The following is a 15,624-nucleotide window of genomic DNA, read 5'->3' on the forward strand; positions in this document are numbered from 1 at the left end:
CAGTTATTTGGTTAATCGCCAAAGTGCTACTTTAAGAATGAGAAGACCTCACCAATAGATCGGGTTCTGTCAGGTTCGTATTCGTGTCACATATATACGGGTCACAAATCCTTCAACCCAAACCCGACCCAATTAAATATCGTGTCGTGTTCGTGTCGACCCACTTACATAAATGGGTCATTAAGCTTCAACCCAAACCCGTTAATTTTGTGTCGCGTTCGTATCGTGTTTTCGTGTCATGTCATTATTTGTCGGCTCTACTTTAGCCTCATAATTTTGGCACAAATACTTTTATAAAACGGCCTAACACGAGAATATTTATAACAAAATATTTATAACAGATCCATGTTATAACGACCTTTTATAAGTCTTAACAATTACATGTCCCTTTCTTGTTGATAGGATCCGTTTTAGTCCCATACATTTAATGTAAATTAAATGTTCGATATATGGCAAAAGAAAAAAAATATTATACATTTCACTAAGTAAATTTATTTTTAAATATAGAAGACGATGTTTAACTTTAGAGCAATAGCAATAGTGGTTCTTAGTCGAACTCAAAATAAAAAGTTCTTCTATTGAAAATAAAATGTTGTTCTTAATTTTAAGAATTGAGTTCCAAAATAAAAATTTGGTTGTTCATACATGGGAATTTGAGAACCAATAAGCATACTTTGAAAAATGTGGAAGACCAATTACTTATTTTTTTTATTATTATTTAAGAACTTTATACAAATGTCATCTATTGTGGGTAAAAGCTATTAAACATTGAAACTAATAAAATATGATACTCCGTATGACATAAGAAGAACTTAATATCAAATACTCCTACTGCTATTGCTCTTACAACAAGGTTAAGAAGCGTAATTACTACAATCAAAATTTAAGGGCTTATCTCACAATTAAATAAAATTAAGGGGATTAATAATCCATTTTGCATAATATATACTCCCTCCATTCAACTCCACTTTACATGTATTCCATTTCCGTCCATTCAACTCCACTTTACTGGTTTCCTTATTTGGCTAAAAAAATGACAATTCTATCCTTATTGAAAATCTTTATTTACAAAAAATGCCACCCAAACCCCACACTAACCCACCATAAAACCCCACCTTTATGTTTTTTTAATATTTTTAACCTCTTCTTTCTCTTTCCCCATGTACTTTTAATACTTTTTTAATCTGCTTCTTAATATCCGTGTAAAAACCAAAGTTGCAAAGTGGAGTTGAATGGAGGGAGTAGTCTCCAACAATTTAGTTTATGTGACCGTCTTTCACAAGATTTCCTTCTAGACAAGTTTTGACCATCAATTGTAAAACAAGGTACATTGCCATCTCTCCCAAGAGGTAATTGTTCATATTAAGAGGTATTAAGACTCGGTTTGAGCATACTCTATTAACGATCAGTACTTCAAATCTATACATCAATCACTCGCTCTTAAGAAGGATTATTTTAAACCTACCAAAAAATTATTCGCTAAAACGAAAACCTACAAAGCACATTGATGGGGGTAAACTAGTACAACATGAAACAAGAATGATAGACAAATAACAAAAAAAAAAAAACACAAATCTATAATTCATCTCTGAAGGCCTTGGGTTCTTCAGATTGCTCAGAATAAGATGCATAAGCTTTAATAATCGAAGCATAAATGTCGACTCCTTTCATATATTCTGCTTCATTTAGGAACTGCATCAAGTAAAACACAGTCACAGTTAGAATGCAATAGCTATACTGCTGTACTGCATACGAATGACATTGATATGCATCTGTGCATCAGATACTCTGTAGATTGTTACTGACATTCATAGAGCAGTGCATCAAAACTGGACGTTTACCAAGTACCAAAGAGATACATGAGATATAATAAAGGATTATAAATACACAGAGAAAGTAGTTACCTCATTATGGTCATGGAATAGGGGTGGAGTATTAGCAATGGGAGAAAATCCGATTGCAGGAAGCCCTTGTTGCCTAAAAAAGCGAGCATCAGTGGAGCCAAGGAATATTTCCGGCTTCTCGAGTTTTCCACCAGCATTTAGGACAGCTTCTTCTAAGATGGTCCACCAAGGGTTCGAACTGTCAGCCACTGTTAATGCCGGCTTCCCAAATTTGTTAAGCACTGATACCTTCTGCTTATACTGCCCAGGCAGCAGTTAAACTAGTCAAGCAACAATGACTTGCCAGAAATGATAATTGCATTAACTACGGCAGACCTAGAAAATTTTGTTTATGGTGTACCGCAGAAAATTTTCAAGTAATGATTATACTAAAATAATCAATATTACATTAAGCAGCACAAAAATTAGGCAAATTACACAAAAAAAGAGAATTTTTTTCCGGTGTCTCGGATCCCATGTAATTAATATGGATCCACCAATGATTTCTTATAGCTGATGGTCACCCATATTTTCCTGGTGGTAATACATAATCCCTATCCTACTCATCTCTAGAAGCCCGTCTCAGGATGTATGAACCATGTAACTCAGGGTCTCAAGCTCGTTTGCAAGTATCTGATGTGATAGTAGTGTTCAAGCGACAGTCTTGGCTAGTTTTGTGAAAAATCCACATGTTCTTGCCTTAAAATGAACTCATACCCATGTCCAAGCATCAAGTGTTACACGACATAACATGAAGAGTTGGAGTAACATAGTAGTATATGATATGCTGGAAGATGGAAATTATCCAAATATCAAACTTAAAATAAATGGATAAGGTAATAGAGCCAGTCAGAGACTCCGACCTGTTTAGACTATAGAGTGGTTAAGCCAAGCCATTACACATTTACACTCCACTAATTTCACAACGAAGAAGGGCAAATATTCTATTTGTTGTTGAAATTTGAATGCGTCTCCCAAGTGCTACAAAAATGGTTTTTCAAACAAGAAAAAGCTAATGATTTTACCTCAAATGTCATATTGCGTGCAGCAGGCGCCCACTCATCAGCAATGCGTTTTTCAAGCGCTGCTTGGTCGGCTGTTGGTGGGACCCGGATGTCAATTCCTGCTTCAGCTTCAGAGGGTTGCATATTCATGACAAAACCCTGATAAACAAAAAGATTCCACATGTAAAAACTAAAAAATCAAGTGTTGAAGCACCGGACTGTTCCTACTCAGAAAGATCTCAATTGACCAGTGGAATCAAGAGGAAAACACGACGTCTTCATATGGCCAATCCTCAATAAGAACACAGATGAACAGTAATTTTTTACCCTTTTGGACCTTACCTCACTGAGGTCAAAAGGTTTAAGCATGAAAAAAATGAAACTTGTTTTGTATAGTGAAATCCCTTAACTAGAATTTAGAAAATACGGCTTGCAAGTGAGACCAACCCATTGACCATGTGAGACTGTCTCATAACTCACTGTACAAACATATATGTTTGTCCCTCGTTCAAGCTTGAAGCTACATTTATCAGAGTAAAACTACAAACAACGGACTTAATACTTCAATTAATCAATTCCATTCAAGTTTCCCATGTACTTTATAATGTCAACAGATCAGGACATGGGCTTACCGTAGGAGATTGTGTGCCAGCTTTCAAATACACCAAATTTACCGAGATAGCCTCCCCTCCCATTTTTAAGCCACTCTTTACCATATCAAACTCAGATGCTCGATATCTCCTGATACTCTCAATACTCTTCAACAAATTCTCCATTGCAGTATTGTCATAGAGTTTTGCCCCATGCCCAGGTGCCCCTGTGGCCTTAATCACCAACCACATTGGTGACCTTTCGGCATAATATGCCCTATAGTTCTCATCGCTTGATGGCATCCCCTCGTCTAATACAAAGGCTACATTCATTTTCTTGAATACATCAGACTCAGCCAACTTTTGGGCCCCATCCCTTCCTCCAATCTCTTCATCCGGCACATATGATAGATATATGGTACGAGTGGGCTCAAATCCGGAATCCTTCAGCTTTCGGATAGCTTCTAAGTACTGTAAACCCACACATTTCATATCCTGTGAACACAAAACACGTCATTTTCAGTGTCTTTAGAACGACAAACATAGTTCACTGATCCTCAAATCTGTTACTTCTACTTTGCGAATAGCCTTTCAGTGAAGTTATTATTCGCCAGACTACATCCTTTTTTCTTATTCTGACGACTTGAAATAGACCTCAGTTTCTAAGACAATCTCATTTTCATGACATATCAGTTAGCATTCATTGGGAACACTTGAAAACACTTTTGTCAATGTAAACCCATGACATAAATATTCAGACCAATCTGTCAACAATGCATATCAAGGGCGAAGCCATAAACGACAATTTTGAAATGCTGGCAAGCCAATGGACAAACTGCTCGAATATTTCGAGTTTTTCAATGAAATTTTAGCAAATTCAACTTTTTGTCAAAGCCAACACCCCTCCTTGCCCAATCTCCATACCCCATTGATCCATTTGAAATCATCAACACTTCCAAACTCACATATTTGAACAACAACAACATTAGAGCCTTAATCCCTAATTGATTTGGGGTCGACTAACATTAATCATCCTTTAAAACCGTCAATGAACCTCACATTTTTGAAGCCATTCCATAAAGCACCAAATTTCAATTCTCAACAATATTGATTTCTTTTCTATTTTTTTCGCATTTTGCGGTGTGCATTCATCCATCTACGATTCTAAAAGATGATTCATGTCAGCCGACCCCAAATCATTTTTGAATTATGGCTCTGATGTTGTTGTTGTTGTTGTTGTTGTTATTGATTTCCATATAGTACAGTCATTGATCAGCATCCTAAAACCTAGAGAAACAACATGATTGCCTCCTTATTTCAATTCATCAATTCATTATACAAACGAAAACTGCCACTATATTCCAATTAGTCTACTGTAAGACGGTTTTACACACGTATCCAAATCACAAGAAAACCATGACCAACATTAATCCAAAACTAGTCATTGTTAAAACTTAAAATAATCCATTTTACAACAAAATTACGCAAATCAGTTACACACAAGTATACATGTACATAAAATAACCAAAAAGATCAAACCTTTAATACAAAAAATGATGACCTGAGACCCTTTAACAATTAACATAAATATCAATTCATCAATTCATTACACATATGAGAAATTGAGAACTACCACTGTATTCCAATTAGTCTTGTGTAAAGCGGTTTTACATAAGCGCAACAAAACAATAACCAACATTAATCTAAAACTAGTTATAATTAAAAAGAATCCGTTTTACAATATACTTACGTAAACCCGTCTCACAAAAGTATACATACACATGTACAACAAAATGCTTAAAAAGATCAAAACTTTAATAATACCATAAAACAACAACCTGAGAACCTCTAGCAAAAATATTGCCAAGAGAATCAATATGAGCAGAAAAAGGAGGGTGGACCCACTTATGAGATTCGACAGGAACAACATCTGTATGAGAATTGAGTAAAACTGAGGGTAAATTGGGTAATTTCCCAGTCCATTTTAGTAAAATTAAAGGTTTATTTTTGACAAATTCAATAACTTGAGATTCAAGGGATAGTGAATTAGCTTGTGAAAGTATAAAGGAAGTAGATTGGTTGTAATTTGGGTTTGGTTGTGCTGTGTTTATTCTCAAGTATTCTTGAAATCTTGTGATTATTGATGATGATGATGATGATGGGTTTTGGTGTGCTTTAATGGTGATTAAGAGGATTGTGAGATGGAAGATTTTGATGATGATGTAGTTTAGTGACTGCATTTTTGGGGAGTTTGACTTGTGCGTTAAATTTCATTTGTCAGGACGGAAATATTAGGACCTTTGTTGATGAAATGCGCGGTAGTGGTGGCAATCGGGTTGAGTTTGGGTCGAGTCAAGTCGGATCGGATTGGATTTAATCGAGTTGCGGTCATATACTCATATCGGTAGAGGTGGACATTGGGCTGGGCTGGGCCGGGCTGGTGCGGGCCAAGGGCGGGCTGGGCTGGGGTAGAGCAGCCCTGGCACGGCACTAAAGGAGGACCGGGAAATTTGTCGGGGGGCGGGTGGCCAGTTTTAGTCGGCAGACACAAGACTATAGGGCGGGTGGGCGGGCTGTTTACAAAAAAAAAAAAAAATTTATTTTTTTTTTTTTTTAAAAAAACAGTGGCAAAACCGGTCAAAAAACTCAACATCGCACGGCCGTAGGGTCGACCGGCCGGGCACGATCTTTGGCCATTTTGCTAAAGTCGCCCGTGTGTGATCTTGGCCGTCTTGTTGGCCGGGCTGGCCCGCTATGTTGTCCACCTCTACATATCGGATCACCCAAACCTTTTGGGTCAAGTTGGTTTCGGGTTGGGGCCCAATTATTTCCGATCAACCTGGTCTATGATCTCATTATGACATTACATCGATTTTTTACCATTAAGTTCAGTTTTCAACCTGTTATTAAGCCAAACGTATCAAGGTAAAAGTTAAATCTCTTTCGTTTAGTAATGTGGATGTCGCCATTGTCGGGTCATCGATCTTATCGGGTCAATATTAGATCGGGCCGAATTCAGGTGCAGGTCACTACTCATCGGGTTATAGCAGGTGTCGAGTCGCAAAAGGGTTGGGGTCGGTTTTCGGTCGGTTTGGGGTGGATTTTTCGAGTCAGGTCAAGTTTGCTCGCTCTTTTGCAGGCTTTTGACTCACGACACGTTTATTTGAGGGTTAGAGGATTATTAATCTCGTTTAGTCAGAGAAATGGGGTTTTGTGTTACTAGAATGTCTTCAACCTCGGTTAACAATGGTGTGAATTAGTCGTTTCTCTTATATTGAATTGAATCGTAATTGAATCAAACTCGGTTAAGCACAACGGTTGAAAAGGGTCTAATGTATGTTTGTGGACGTCGTGGGTTGATGAATTCCTCTTTTGCAACAATCTTAATAGCCCTCCGTTCAGATTATTAGTTATCTTTGTTTCCAAATTCCCCAAAAAAAAGTCAAATAGATAACTATCTATCAGAACGTATGGAGGTAATACTAGGATACAACTTGTTGGAACTTGTGTGCTTGAGAAGATGCTTATAATCAACTTTGTGATTCCAAGTTTAGTTAGAGCAAGAAAGTTTTGTGTCACTAGCTTTTCATCAAACTTGGTTAATATTCAATAATTGTGTGAATTAGTTATTTCTCTTGCATTAAATGTATAGAAACTGAATCGAAATCGGTTAAGCATGCTCGCACCTTGGTTAAAAAAAAGGTATGTTGTTTTTTAACGTTGTGGGTTCAATTCTCCTAGCGACAATGTTATAGTACGGTAAAACTTGTTAGAACTTGGTTGGCAGTTTGGCACTTGTGTATATCCCTTGGCAGCAAGTCAACAACCTAAGGGTGATGAACAAACTTGGTACAACATTGGCACCAACGACAATCGTTTCATTTCTTCTAACTCCCGATATCATCATATATGGTTCACACGATAATATTTACTTTCTTAATCAAAATTAGTTGTGATATTAGGCAAAAAATTAAACGACATTAAACGAAAAGGGTTAAACGAAAAGGGTCCTATTTAGCAAAAAAAATTAAGGGTCAAATTTCGCAAAAATGAAAAAAAAAAATAAAAAACCAAAAAATGCTCTCGGCGAAGCTCGAACTCGCGACCTTCGGCTCATAAGACCAACGCTCTAACCAACTGAGCTACGGGGGCTAATTGTTACATAAATTGAATGGTGTGAATTAGTCGTTTCTCTTATATTGAATTGAATCGTAATTGAATCAAACTCGGTTAAGCACAACGGTTGAAAAGGGTATAATGTATGTTTGTGGACGTCGTGGGTTGATGAATTCCTCTTTTGCAACAATGTTAATAGCCCTCCGTTCAGATTAATAGTCATCTTTGTTTCCAAATTCCCCCAAAAAAAGTCAAATAGATAACTACCTATCAGAACGTATGGAGGTAATACTAGGATACAACTTGTTGGAACTTGTGTGCTTGAGAAGATGCTTATAATCAACTTTGTGATTCCAAGTTTAGTTAGAGCAAGAAAGTTTTGTGTCACTAGCTTTTCATCAAACTTGGTTAATATTCAATAATTGTGTGAATTAGTTATTAAATGTATAGAAACTGGATCGAAATCGGTTAAGCATGCTCGCACCTTGGTTAAAAAAAAGGTATGTTGTTTTTTAACGTTGTGGGTTCAATTCTCCTAGCGACAATGTTATAGTACGGTAAAACTTGTTAGAACTTGGTTGGCAGTTTGGCACTTGTGTATATCCCTTGGCAGCAAGTCAACAACCTAAGGGTGATGAACAAACTTGGTACAACATTGGCACCAACGACAATCGTTTCATTTCTTCTAACTCCCGATATCATCATATATGGTTCACACGATAATATTTACTTTCTTAATCAAAATTAGTTGTGATATTAGGCAAAAAATTAAACGACATTAAACGAAAAGGGTTAAACGAAAAGGGTCCTATTTAGCAAAAAAAATTAAGGGTCAAATTTCGCAAAAATGAAAAAAAAAATAAAAAACCAAAAAATGCTCCCGGCGAGGCTCGAACTCGCGACCTTCGGCTCATAAGACCAACGCTCTAACCAACTGAGCTACGGGGGCTAATTGTTACATAAATTGAATGGTGTGAATTAGTCATTTCTCTTATATTGAATTGAATCGTAATTGAATCAAACTCGGTTAAGCACAACGGTTGAAAAGGGTATAATGTATGTTTGTGGACGTCGTGGGTTGATGAATTCCTCTTTTGCAACAATGTTAATAGCCCTCCGTTCAGATTAATAGTCATCTTTGTTTCCAAATTCCCCAAAAAAAAGTCAAATAGATAACTACCTATCAGAACGTATGGAGGTAATACTAGGATACAACTTGTTGGAACTTGTGTGCTTGAAAAGATGCTTATAATCAACTTTGTGATTCCAAGTTTAGTTAGAGCAAGAAAGTTTTGTGTCACTAGCTTTTCATCAAACTTGGTTAATATTCAATAATTGTGTGAATTAGTTATTAAATGTATAGAAACTGGATCGAAATCGGTTAAGCATGCTCGCACCTTGGTTAAAAAAAAGGTATGTTGTTTTTTAACGTTGTGTGTTCAATTCTCCTAGCGACAATGTTATAGTACGGTAAAACTTGTTAGAACTTGGTTGGCAGTTTGGCACTTGTGTATATCCCCTGGCAGCAAGTCAACAACCTAAGGGTCATGAACAAATTTGGTACAACATTGGCACCAACGACAATCGTTTCATTTCTTCTAACTCCCGATATCATCATATATGGTTCACACGATAATATTTACTTTCTTAATCAAAATTAGTTGTGATATTAGGCAAAAAATTAAACGACATTAAACGAAAAGGGTTAAACGAAAAGGGTCCTATTTAGCAAAAAAAATTAAGGGTCAAATTACGCAAAAATGAAAAAAAAATAAAAAACAAAAAAATTCTCCCGGCGAGGTTCGAACTCGCGACCTTCGGCTCATAAGACCAACGCTCTAACCAACTGAGCTACGGGGGCTAATTGTTACATAAATTGAATGGTGTGAATTAGTCGTTTCTCTTATATTGAATTGAATCGTAATTGAATCAAACTCGGTTAAGCACAACGGTTGAAAAGGGTCTAATGTATGTTTGTGGACGTCGTGGGTTGATGAATTCCTCTTTTGCAACAATGTTAATAGCCCTCCGTTCAGATTAATAGTCATCTTTGTTTCCAAATTCCCCAAAAAAAAGTCAAATAGATAACTACCTATCAGAACGTATGGAGGTAATACTAGGATACAACTTGTTGGAACTTGTGTGCTTGAGAAGATGCTTATAATCAACTTTGTGATTCCAAGTTTAGTTAGAGCAAGAAAGTTTTGTGTCACTAGCTTTTCATCAAACTTGGTTAATATTCAATAATTGTGTGAATTAGTTATTAAATGTATAGAAACTGGATCGAAATCGGTTAAGCATGCTCGCACCTTGGTTAAAAAAAAGGTATGTTGTTTTTTAACGTTGTGGGTTCAATTCTCCTAGCGACAATGTTATAGTACGGTAAAACTTGTTAGAACTTGGTTGGCAGTTTGGCACTTGTGTATATCCCCTGGCAGCAAGTCAACAACCTAAGGGTCATGAACAAATTTGGTACAACATTGGCACCAACGACAATCGTTTCATTTCTTCTAACTCCCGATATCATCATATATGGTTCACACGATAATATTTACTTTCTTAATCAAAATTAGTTGTGATATTAGGCAAAAAATTAAACGACATTAAACGAAAAGGGTTAAACGAAAAGGGTCCTATTTAGCAAAAAAAATTAAGGGTCAAATTACGCAAAAATGAAAAAAAAATAAAAAACCAAAAAAATGCTCCCGGCGAGGCTCGAACTCGCGACCTTCGGCTCATAAGACCAACGCTCTAACCAACTGAGCTACGGGGGCTAATTGATCCATAAAGCAGGTAGCATTTAATTAAATTTAATTAGGGTTCAAAATCACATTAATTTTCGCAAAGAATGAAAAACATTATTATGTACAGTAGCCTATTGTAACTCTGAAACTATGTTTACATTATCTGGTTTTTACGACATTTTAAAACCGAATTAGTCGATATACATCGCCTCTTTTTTAAAGGGGTACGAAAATAGAAATAATCATATGTCTAAGTTCATAGCACTTAGGAGTTCATAGATTCCAATTTTCTACGTTATATTCATCTCATGAAATTGAATACAATGAGTCAATGTTCATATATGAATGTAAATCATCCATAATTGCAAATAATCTTTGCACTTTACTAGATAGGGTCAATTGTATTTAGTGTTATCGTTTTGGCATTAATGATGACCTTTGAGATACACACTGGTTACGAAATAATCTTGTATAAATACCCGACGTAACCAATTACAATATCAACAGTTCAAAACATAATCATCCTAAATAACTCCAAAACCGACACCGATCACCAAAATGACCAAAATACCCCTAATAATATTCATACTACTAGCCCTAACCACAATAAGTCATGTATGTGAAGCACACCGTCAAATTGTAAGAATGACTAATAAGTTAGATGGCAATAAAAACGTTAAAATTCATTGCAAGGATAAACACAAAGATTTAGGAGAGTATGTAATTGGGTTTAATGGGTTATATGAATTTACGTTTAAGCCTCCATTTATCGATACATCGTTATATTTTTGTAGTTTTGTGTGGGATAATAAAGTACATTGGTTTGATATTTATGATGTCGACCGTGATAAGGATGATTGCTTTAGGTTTTGTTGGTGGAGTATTCATGAAGATGGTCCTTGCAAGGTTTATGGTGTTGCTCTTGATAGTCCTCAACCTAAAGATGAGACATGTTACAAGTGGAATAAGGATGTAGAGGATCGTGTTGAATCTGCAGTGACGGAGCTAGGAAATTAAATTAATAGTAATATTTTTACTATGATATTGTTTTTAGTGGTTTGTTATCGTTTGTGTATTCTAAGAATAAAGGATTGAATCAGAATGATAATTATAATGATAATAATAGTACTTTCATTTTCTATTTTCTTTAATTTGCTTTTTTAGTGTTCATAATTATCGAGTTTTGACTGTAAATAGGTTGAAGAATAAAAAAAACTTACTACATAAAGCAAAAATAATTATATTTGATATCAAATTCTATATCCATTTATTTTTGTCGCATTCATATTTTCCCTCACTTATTTAATATTTTTTCATTTATCCTCAGCCTTATAAACAAACAAGGTGAAGCGGGTGAAAAGGACGCACATGGTACAATTTTGACCCTTCAAAGCTAAAGGTGTAAACTACATTTCAAAAGAACAAGATGACTAATTTTAAGATCAAATTACAAATTAAACTACTCGAAGTTAGATATTCTTGCTGTTCCCGAGTTTACATTTGCATGCTTTACTAGGGAAAATAAAGCAAATGTAAACTATTGATTCACGGAGGGAGTATTTCATTAGATTTTCACCATCTTAAATTTTTTGTAACCTTTTAATCCTTTATATAGATTTTTTTTTAAAAAAAATTAATTAATCAATAATCCTTATTATGGATTTAAAATATTTAAAATGTTGTTAAAAGGGTAGTGATGACTGATGATGAAACATTCATATCTCGCCGCCTTAAATTCACCCATATTCATATGACTAATCTTATCTTAATTTCCAAATGAATTATCGTTATGCATATCCCTTAAATTCACCCATATCCATATGACTAATTTTATCTTAATTTCCAAAAGAATTATCATTATGCATATCCTATTCATTTAATTTAGAGTGGATGAATATCGACATAATAAGAGCGGCTATTCCATCGCTCGTTGCAATTTTGTTGCTAACGTTCATAATATGACCTACGAGACATGCATGAAAATACTTTCCTAATTTCTAAGGCGTGTAAAAACAATATGAATAGACTTATTGAGTCATTGTGGTGTAATTCAGGGGCGAAGCCACCTAGTAGCAAGGGGTGGCGGTCGCTACCCTAAACTTTAAAAAATTGGTTTAGAAGACGGATTTTTGCTACCCCAAATATTGCTGAATGAGTAATAAATAAATGTTATCTCATTAAGTGTACAATAGATATTGTGGTTCTATGGTAAAGTCTTTCATTGCCAACCTAGCGCCTCGGGTTCAAATCCCACTACCTACATATTCCTTTCTAATTTTTCTTTTTAATTTTTTTTTTGCTACACCAGAAATTAAATCCTGGCTTCGCCCCCGGGTGTTCATATCATTATCTAAACCTATTAAAAAAATTGGATTATTAATTAACAATATAAATATGTATTTAACTAAAATTTTGATCAAATAAGTTGTCAAATAGAGTGGAAATACAATGAATATGGGGATATGAATCTTAACATCCTACATACAGACGACTTTTTTTAAACAGGATCAGTTCTATAGGATCGTACCTCTGCATCCTACATTCGGAGTTTATCCAATTGATCAATTATCGTCAACTTTGTAAATTGCAACTAATTAATGTAAGGAACAATTAAATTGAAAACTATACAAGGAAAATGATCTTTGCATACGAGTAAGGAAAATGGTCAACTCACCTTCTATAGTTTTTATTCACTTAACGTAAAATTTAGAATTTTGCATTAATTAAATATCATTAATTATCCCTCCTATTTAACCAAGGTTTAATCTCAAGTAAAAACAAATTAATCATATAATATCTTACAAAAAAAAACATTTTTATTTTATAGTATTTGCCAAAAAAATTGTTGAAAAAAAAATGAAAAACCAATGCATGATAATATTCTTAATGATGGTAATAATCCATGGAGGAATCAACCTTAACAAGGCGGCGGCATCGAACGACGATTACATACTTAGGATTACAAACAAATTAGAATCAAAGTCGAGTATTGGTATCCATTGCAAGCATAAAGGTAATGGTGGTGAGAAAATGATCCCTTATAATGGAAGATATGAATTTAGTTTTACATTACCTAAATTATTTGGAGGTGCAACTATAATATCTTGTAGTTTTAGATGGGGTAATAATTTTAAATGGTTTAATATTTATGATGATGAAAGGGATGCATTTTGTGCTCAACTTTGCACTTGGATTGTCCAAGAAAATGGTCCTTGTTTTCAAGGTAAAGAAGATGTTACCCTTTGTTTTCCTTGGAATAAGGATGTTATTAATTAAGTTATTATTAAGATGTTTATTTTAATGTAATCGAGTAATTAACTCGTTAAGTAATCCGTATAATTAAGATATAATAAGGATTACTCGTAAGGATGATGATCGTATTGTATTTTCTTTCGATGATTATGATAAATTAAAGGAAATGAAATGTATTAGTTGGATCTCTTTTAGTTTTGCGATTTTTTATTCCGATTGTCGTGGTATTTTTAAAGTTTATGTTCTTCGTATTATTATTATTATTTTTTTTTTTTTGATGACGTGGGGTTGAATCCCCCGGGTCCATGCATTTCCGCACCACCACATGGACCATGTAAGCCACCCCCTTCATTCGGGAGCTGCAGTGGCCAAGTGATCATCGTCCCAGCTGGTAGTCGAACCCGGGACCTCTCAACTCCTGCACTTCTGCAAGCTTCAAGGTTTAACCCGGTTACCACTGGACTAACACCACTTGGTTGGTGGTGGTAAAACTGTCTTATATGAAAAGTCGCGATGTTTGAACATCTTTTCACGAAATTAATTAATTACGAATTACATGTTCAATGATAATATAATAAGTATTCCGAGTTTCGACAATGAAGCTTAGAAGAAAAATTAAAATCTCATTATGTGTTCCAAAATATTAGTTGCAATAATATTTTTTGACGATTTTAGAAAATATTTAATCGACAGTTATTATAAATACAAGGTGAATAGAATCCAATATACGAAGTGTATACGAAATGAATGCTTGAAATTAAGCAAGATTGTGCACTAGACAAATAACACACATTGCAGACGTTAATTAGCTTAGTTGGTAAAGTCGTGAGAAACCATACTCATAATCTACCGTCAGTATCAGAATCGCCCCCCATGACCTCCTTTACACCAAAAAAAAAAAAAAAAAAAAACAAATCACACACATTTTATTGCTGAAAAATTACGTCGAGGACAAGGCAGGTAACATACACGAAGGAGGTTTATATGCATGATTTCAATTCTAAACTAATTTCTCAATATTTTTAAGATTACTAAAAAAATAAAATTACGTGATCATCTCACTACTATAAAATGACAATATCATTAACATTCTCATGCATATGAATAAGCACAAATTAAATTTTACAATGCAGAAAACCTACCTAAGCCTTGTTTTCTCGTGTTTAATTTTATTATTTTCGACGAATAGTCAGGCAAAAGTTATAGTAATAATCATTAACGACCTAGGCGAGGGCATTAAACTCGACGTTCATTGCAAGTCGAAACAAGATGATTTAGGGATGCACCAGTTACACTTCAAAAATCTATACAAGTTTTCGTTCAAGCCCAATATAGTGTGGCCGGTCACGTTGTTTTATTGTAGCTTCCAGTGGAACGACGAAATACGTTGGTTCAATATATATGATCAGAAAAGGGATGATGATATTTGTCGTGAAAATTGTTATTGGAACATCTACGAAGAAGGACCTTGCTTGATCATTCCTCCCAATCGCGAATTTCCTCGATGTCGCGATTGGAAAGGAAATCCCCGACCAAGTTAAATCTCGTCGACGATAGTCGTGGAGTTATTCACTAGTAACCTTCCATCTTAATGAATTAGAATTTGTATTAATATTCATTATTTATTTCTCTATTTATCCGAGGTTTAAACTCTTGTAAGACTTATTACATGGATAAAAATTTAAAAAATTGATGAAAAAGAAGTTGATGAAAAAAAGAAAGGTTTAACCTTCCATTTTATTTTATTTTTGCAAAAGAAAGTTGATGAAAAATAAAAATCAATACTTGATCATCTTCTTAATGATTGTCCGGGTTTACCACAGAATTGACTCGACCCGAATTTTTATTGTTGCAAAATGATTATTATCAACAAATAACTCGATAATAGTTTATTCCAACCGACCTGACCCGACCCAAAGTCCAAAAACCCGAAATAAACTAATCCGAACCCAACCCAATTAACCCGTTTGCCAGGTCTAGCCGTCTAGGGATCTGGGCCATGCTCTACAACAAACGAACCAATAACTTGATATGG

General features: G+C 34.9%; 2 protein-coding genes and 4 non-coding genes across 6 annotated transcripts; 1 reads left to right on the forward strand and 5 right to left on the reverse strand.

Moving 5' to 3' along the window:
- Positions 1 to 1,362: 1,362 nt before the first annotated feature.
- On the reverse strand, positions 1,363 to 5,876 carry LOC141648403 (uncharacterized). The gene is made up of 5 exons (XM_074457054.1): positions 5,316 to 5,876; positions 3,520 to 3,972; positions 2,909 to 3,046; positions 1,905 to 2,144; positions 1,363 to 1,692 (listed from the first exon to the last, which is right to left on the reverse strand). The coding sequence occupies exons 1-5, from the start codon at positions 5,715 to 5,717 to the stop codon at positions 1,576 to 1,578; spliced, it is 1,350 nt and encodes a 449-aa protein (XP_074313155.1). The 5' UTR covers positions 5,718 to 5,876; the 3' UTR covers positions 1,363 to 1,575.
- Positions 5,877 to 7,555: 1,679 nt separating this feature from the next.
- On the reverse strand, positions 7,556 to 7,629 carry TRNAI-UAU (transfer RNA isoleucine (anticodon UAU)). The gene has a single exon. It is a non-coding gene; the product is annotated as a tRNA-Ile (tRNA).
- An 839-nt stretch (positions 7,630 to 8,468) lies between these two features.
- Positions 8,469 to 8,542, reverse strand: TRNAI-UAU (transfer RNA isoleucine (anticodon UAU)). Its single transcript has one exon. It is a non-coding gene; the product is annotated as a tRNA-Ile (tRNA).
- An 838-nt stretch (positions 8,543 to 9,380) lies between these two features.
- On the reverse strand, positions 9,381 to 9,454 carry TRNAI-UAU (transfer RNA isoleucine (anticodon UAU)). Its single transcript has one exon. It is a non-coding gene; the product is annotated as a tRNA-Ile (tRNA).
- An 839-nt stretch (positions 9,455 to 10,293) lies between these two features.
- Positions 10,294 to 10,367, reverse strand: TRNAI-UAU (transfer RNA isoleucine (anticodon UAU)). Its single transcript has one exon. It is a non-coding gene; the product is annotated as a tRNA-Ile (tRNA).
- A 615-nt stretch (positions 10,368 to 10,982) lies between these two features.
- Positions 10,983 to 11,354, forward strand: LOC141649937 (S-protein homolog 5-like). Its single transcript, XM_074458604.1, has one exon. The coding sequence runs from the start codon at positions 10,983 to 10,985 to the stop codon at positions 11,352 to 11,354; it is 372 nt and encodes a 123-aa protein (XP_074314705.1).
- Positions 11,355 to 15,624: the final 4,270 nt, after the last annotated feature.

The sequence above is a fragment of the Silene latifolia genome, chromosome 3 (genome assembly GCF_048544455.1).
Source record: "Silene latifolia isolate original U9 population chromosome 3, ASM4854445v1, whole genome shotgun sequence".
In the NCBI taxonomy this organism is placed as follows: domain Eukaryota; kingdom Viridiplantae; phylum Streptophyta; class Magnoliopsida; order Caryophyllales; family Caryophyllaceae; genus Silene; species Silene latifolia.

Excerpts from the sequence above, each read along its gene's own strand:
- LOC141648403 (XM_074457054.1), bottom strand. The coding sequence starts at position 5,717 with ATGCAGTCACTAAACTACATCATCATCAAAATCTTCCATCTCACAATC. Across the intron at positions 3,973-5,315 it reads TTTTTGCTAGAGGTTCTCAG|GATATGAAATGTGTGGGTTT; the intron begins GTTGTTGTTTTA and ends TTGTGTTCACAG. Across the intron at positions 3,047-3,519 it reads CTGGCACACAATCTCCTACG|GGTTTTGTCATGAATATGCA; the intron begins GTAAGCCCATGT and ends TTTGTTTATCAG.
- LOC141649937 (XM_074458604.1), top strand. The coding sequence starts at position 10,983 with ATGACTAATAAGTTAGATGGCAATAAAAACGTTAAAATTCATTGCAAG.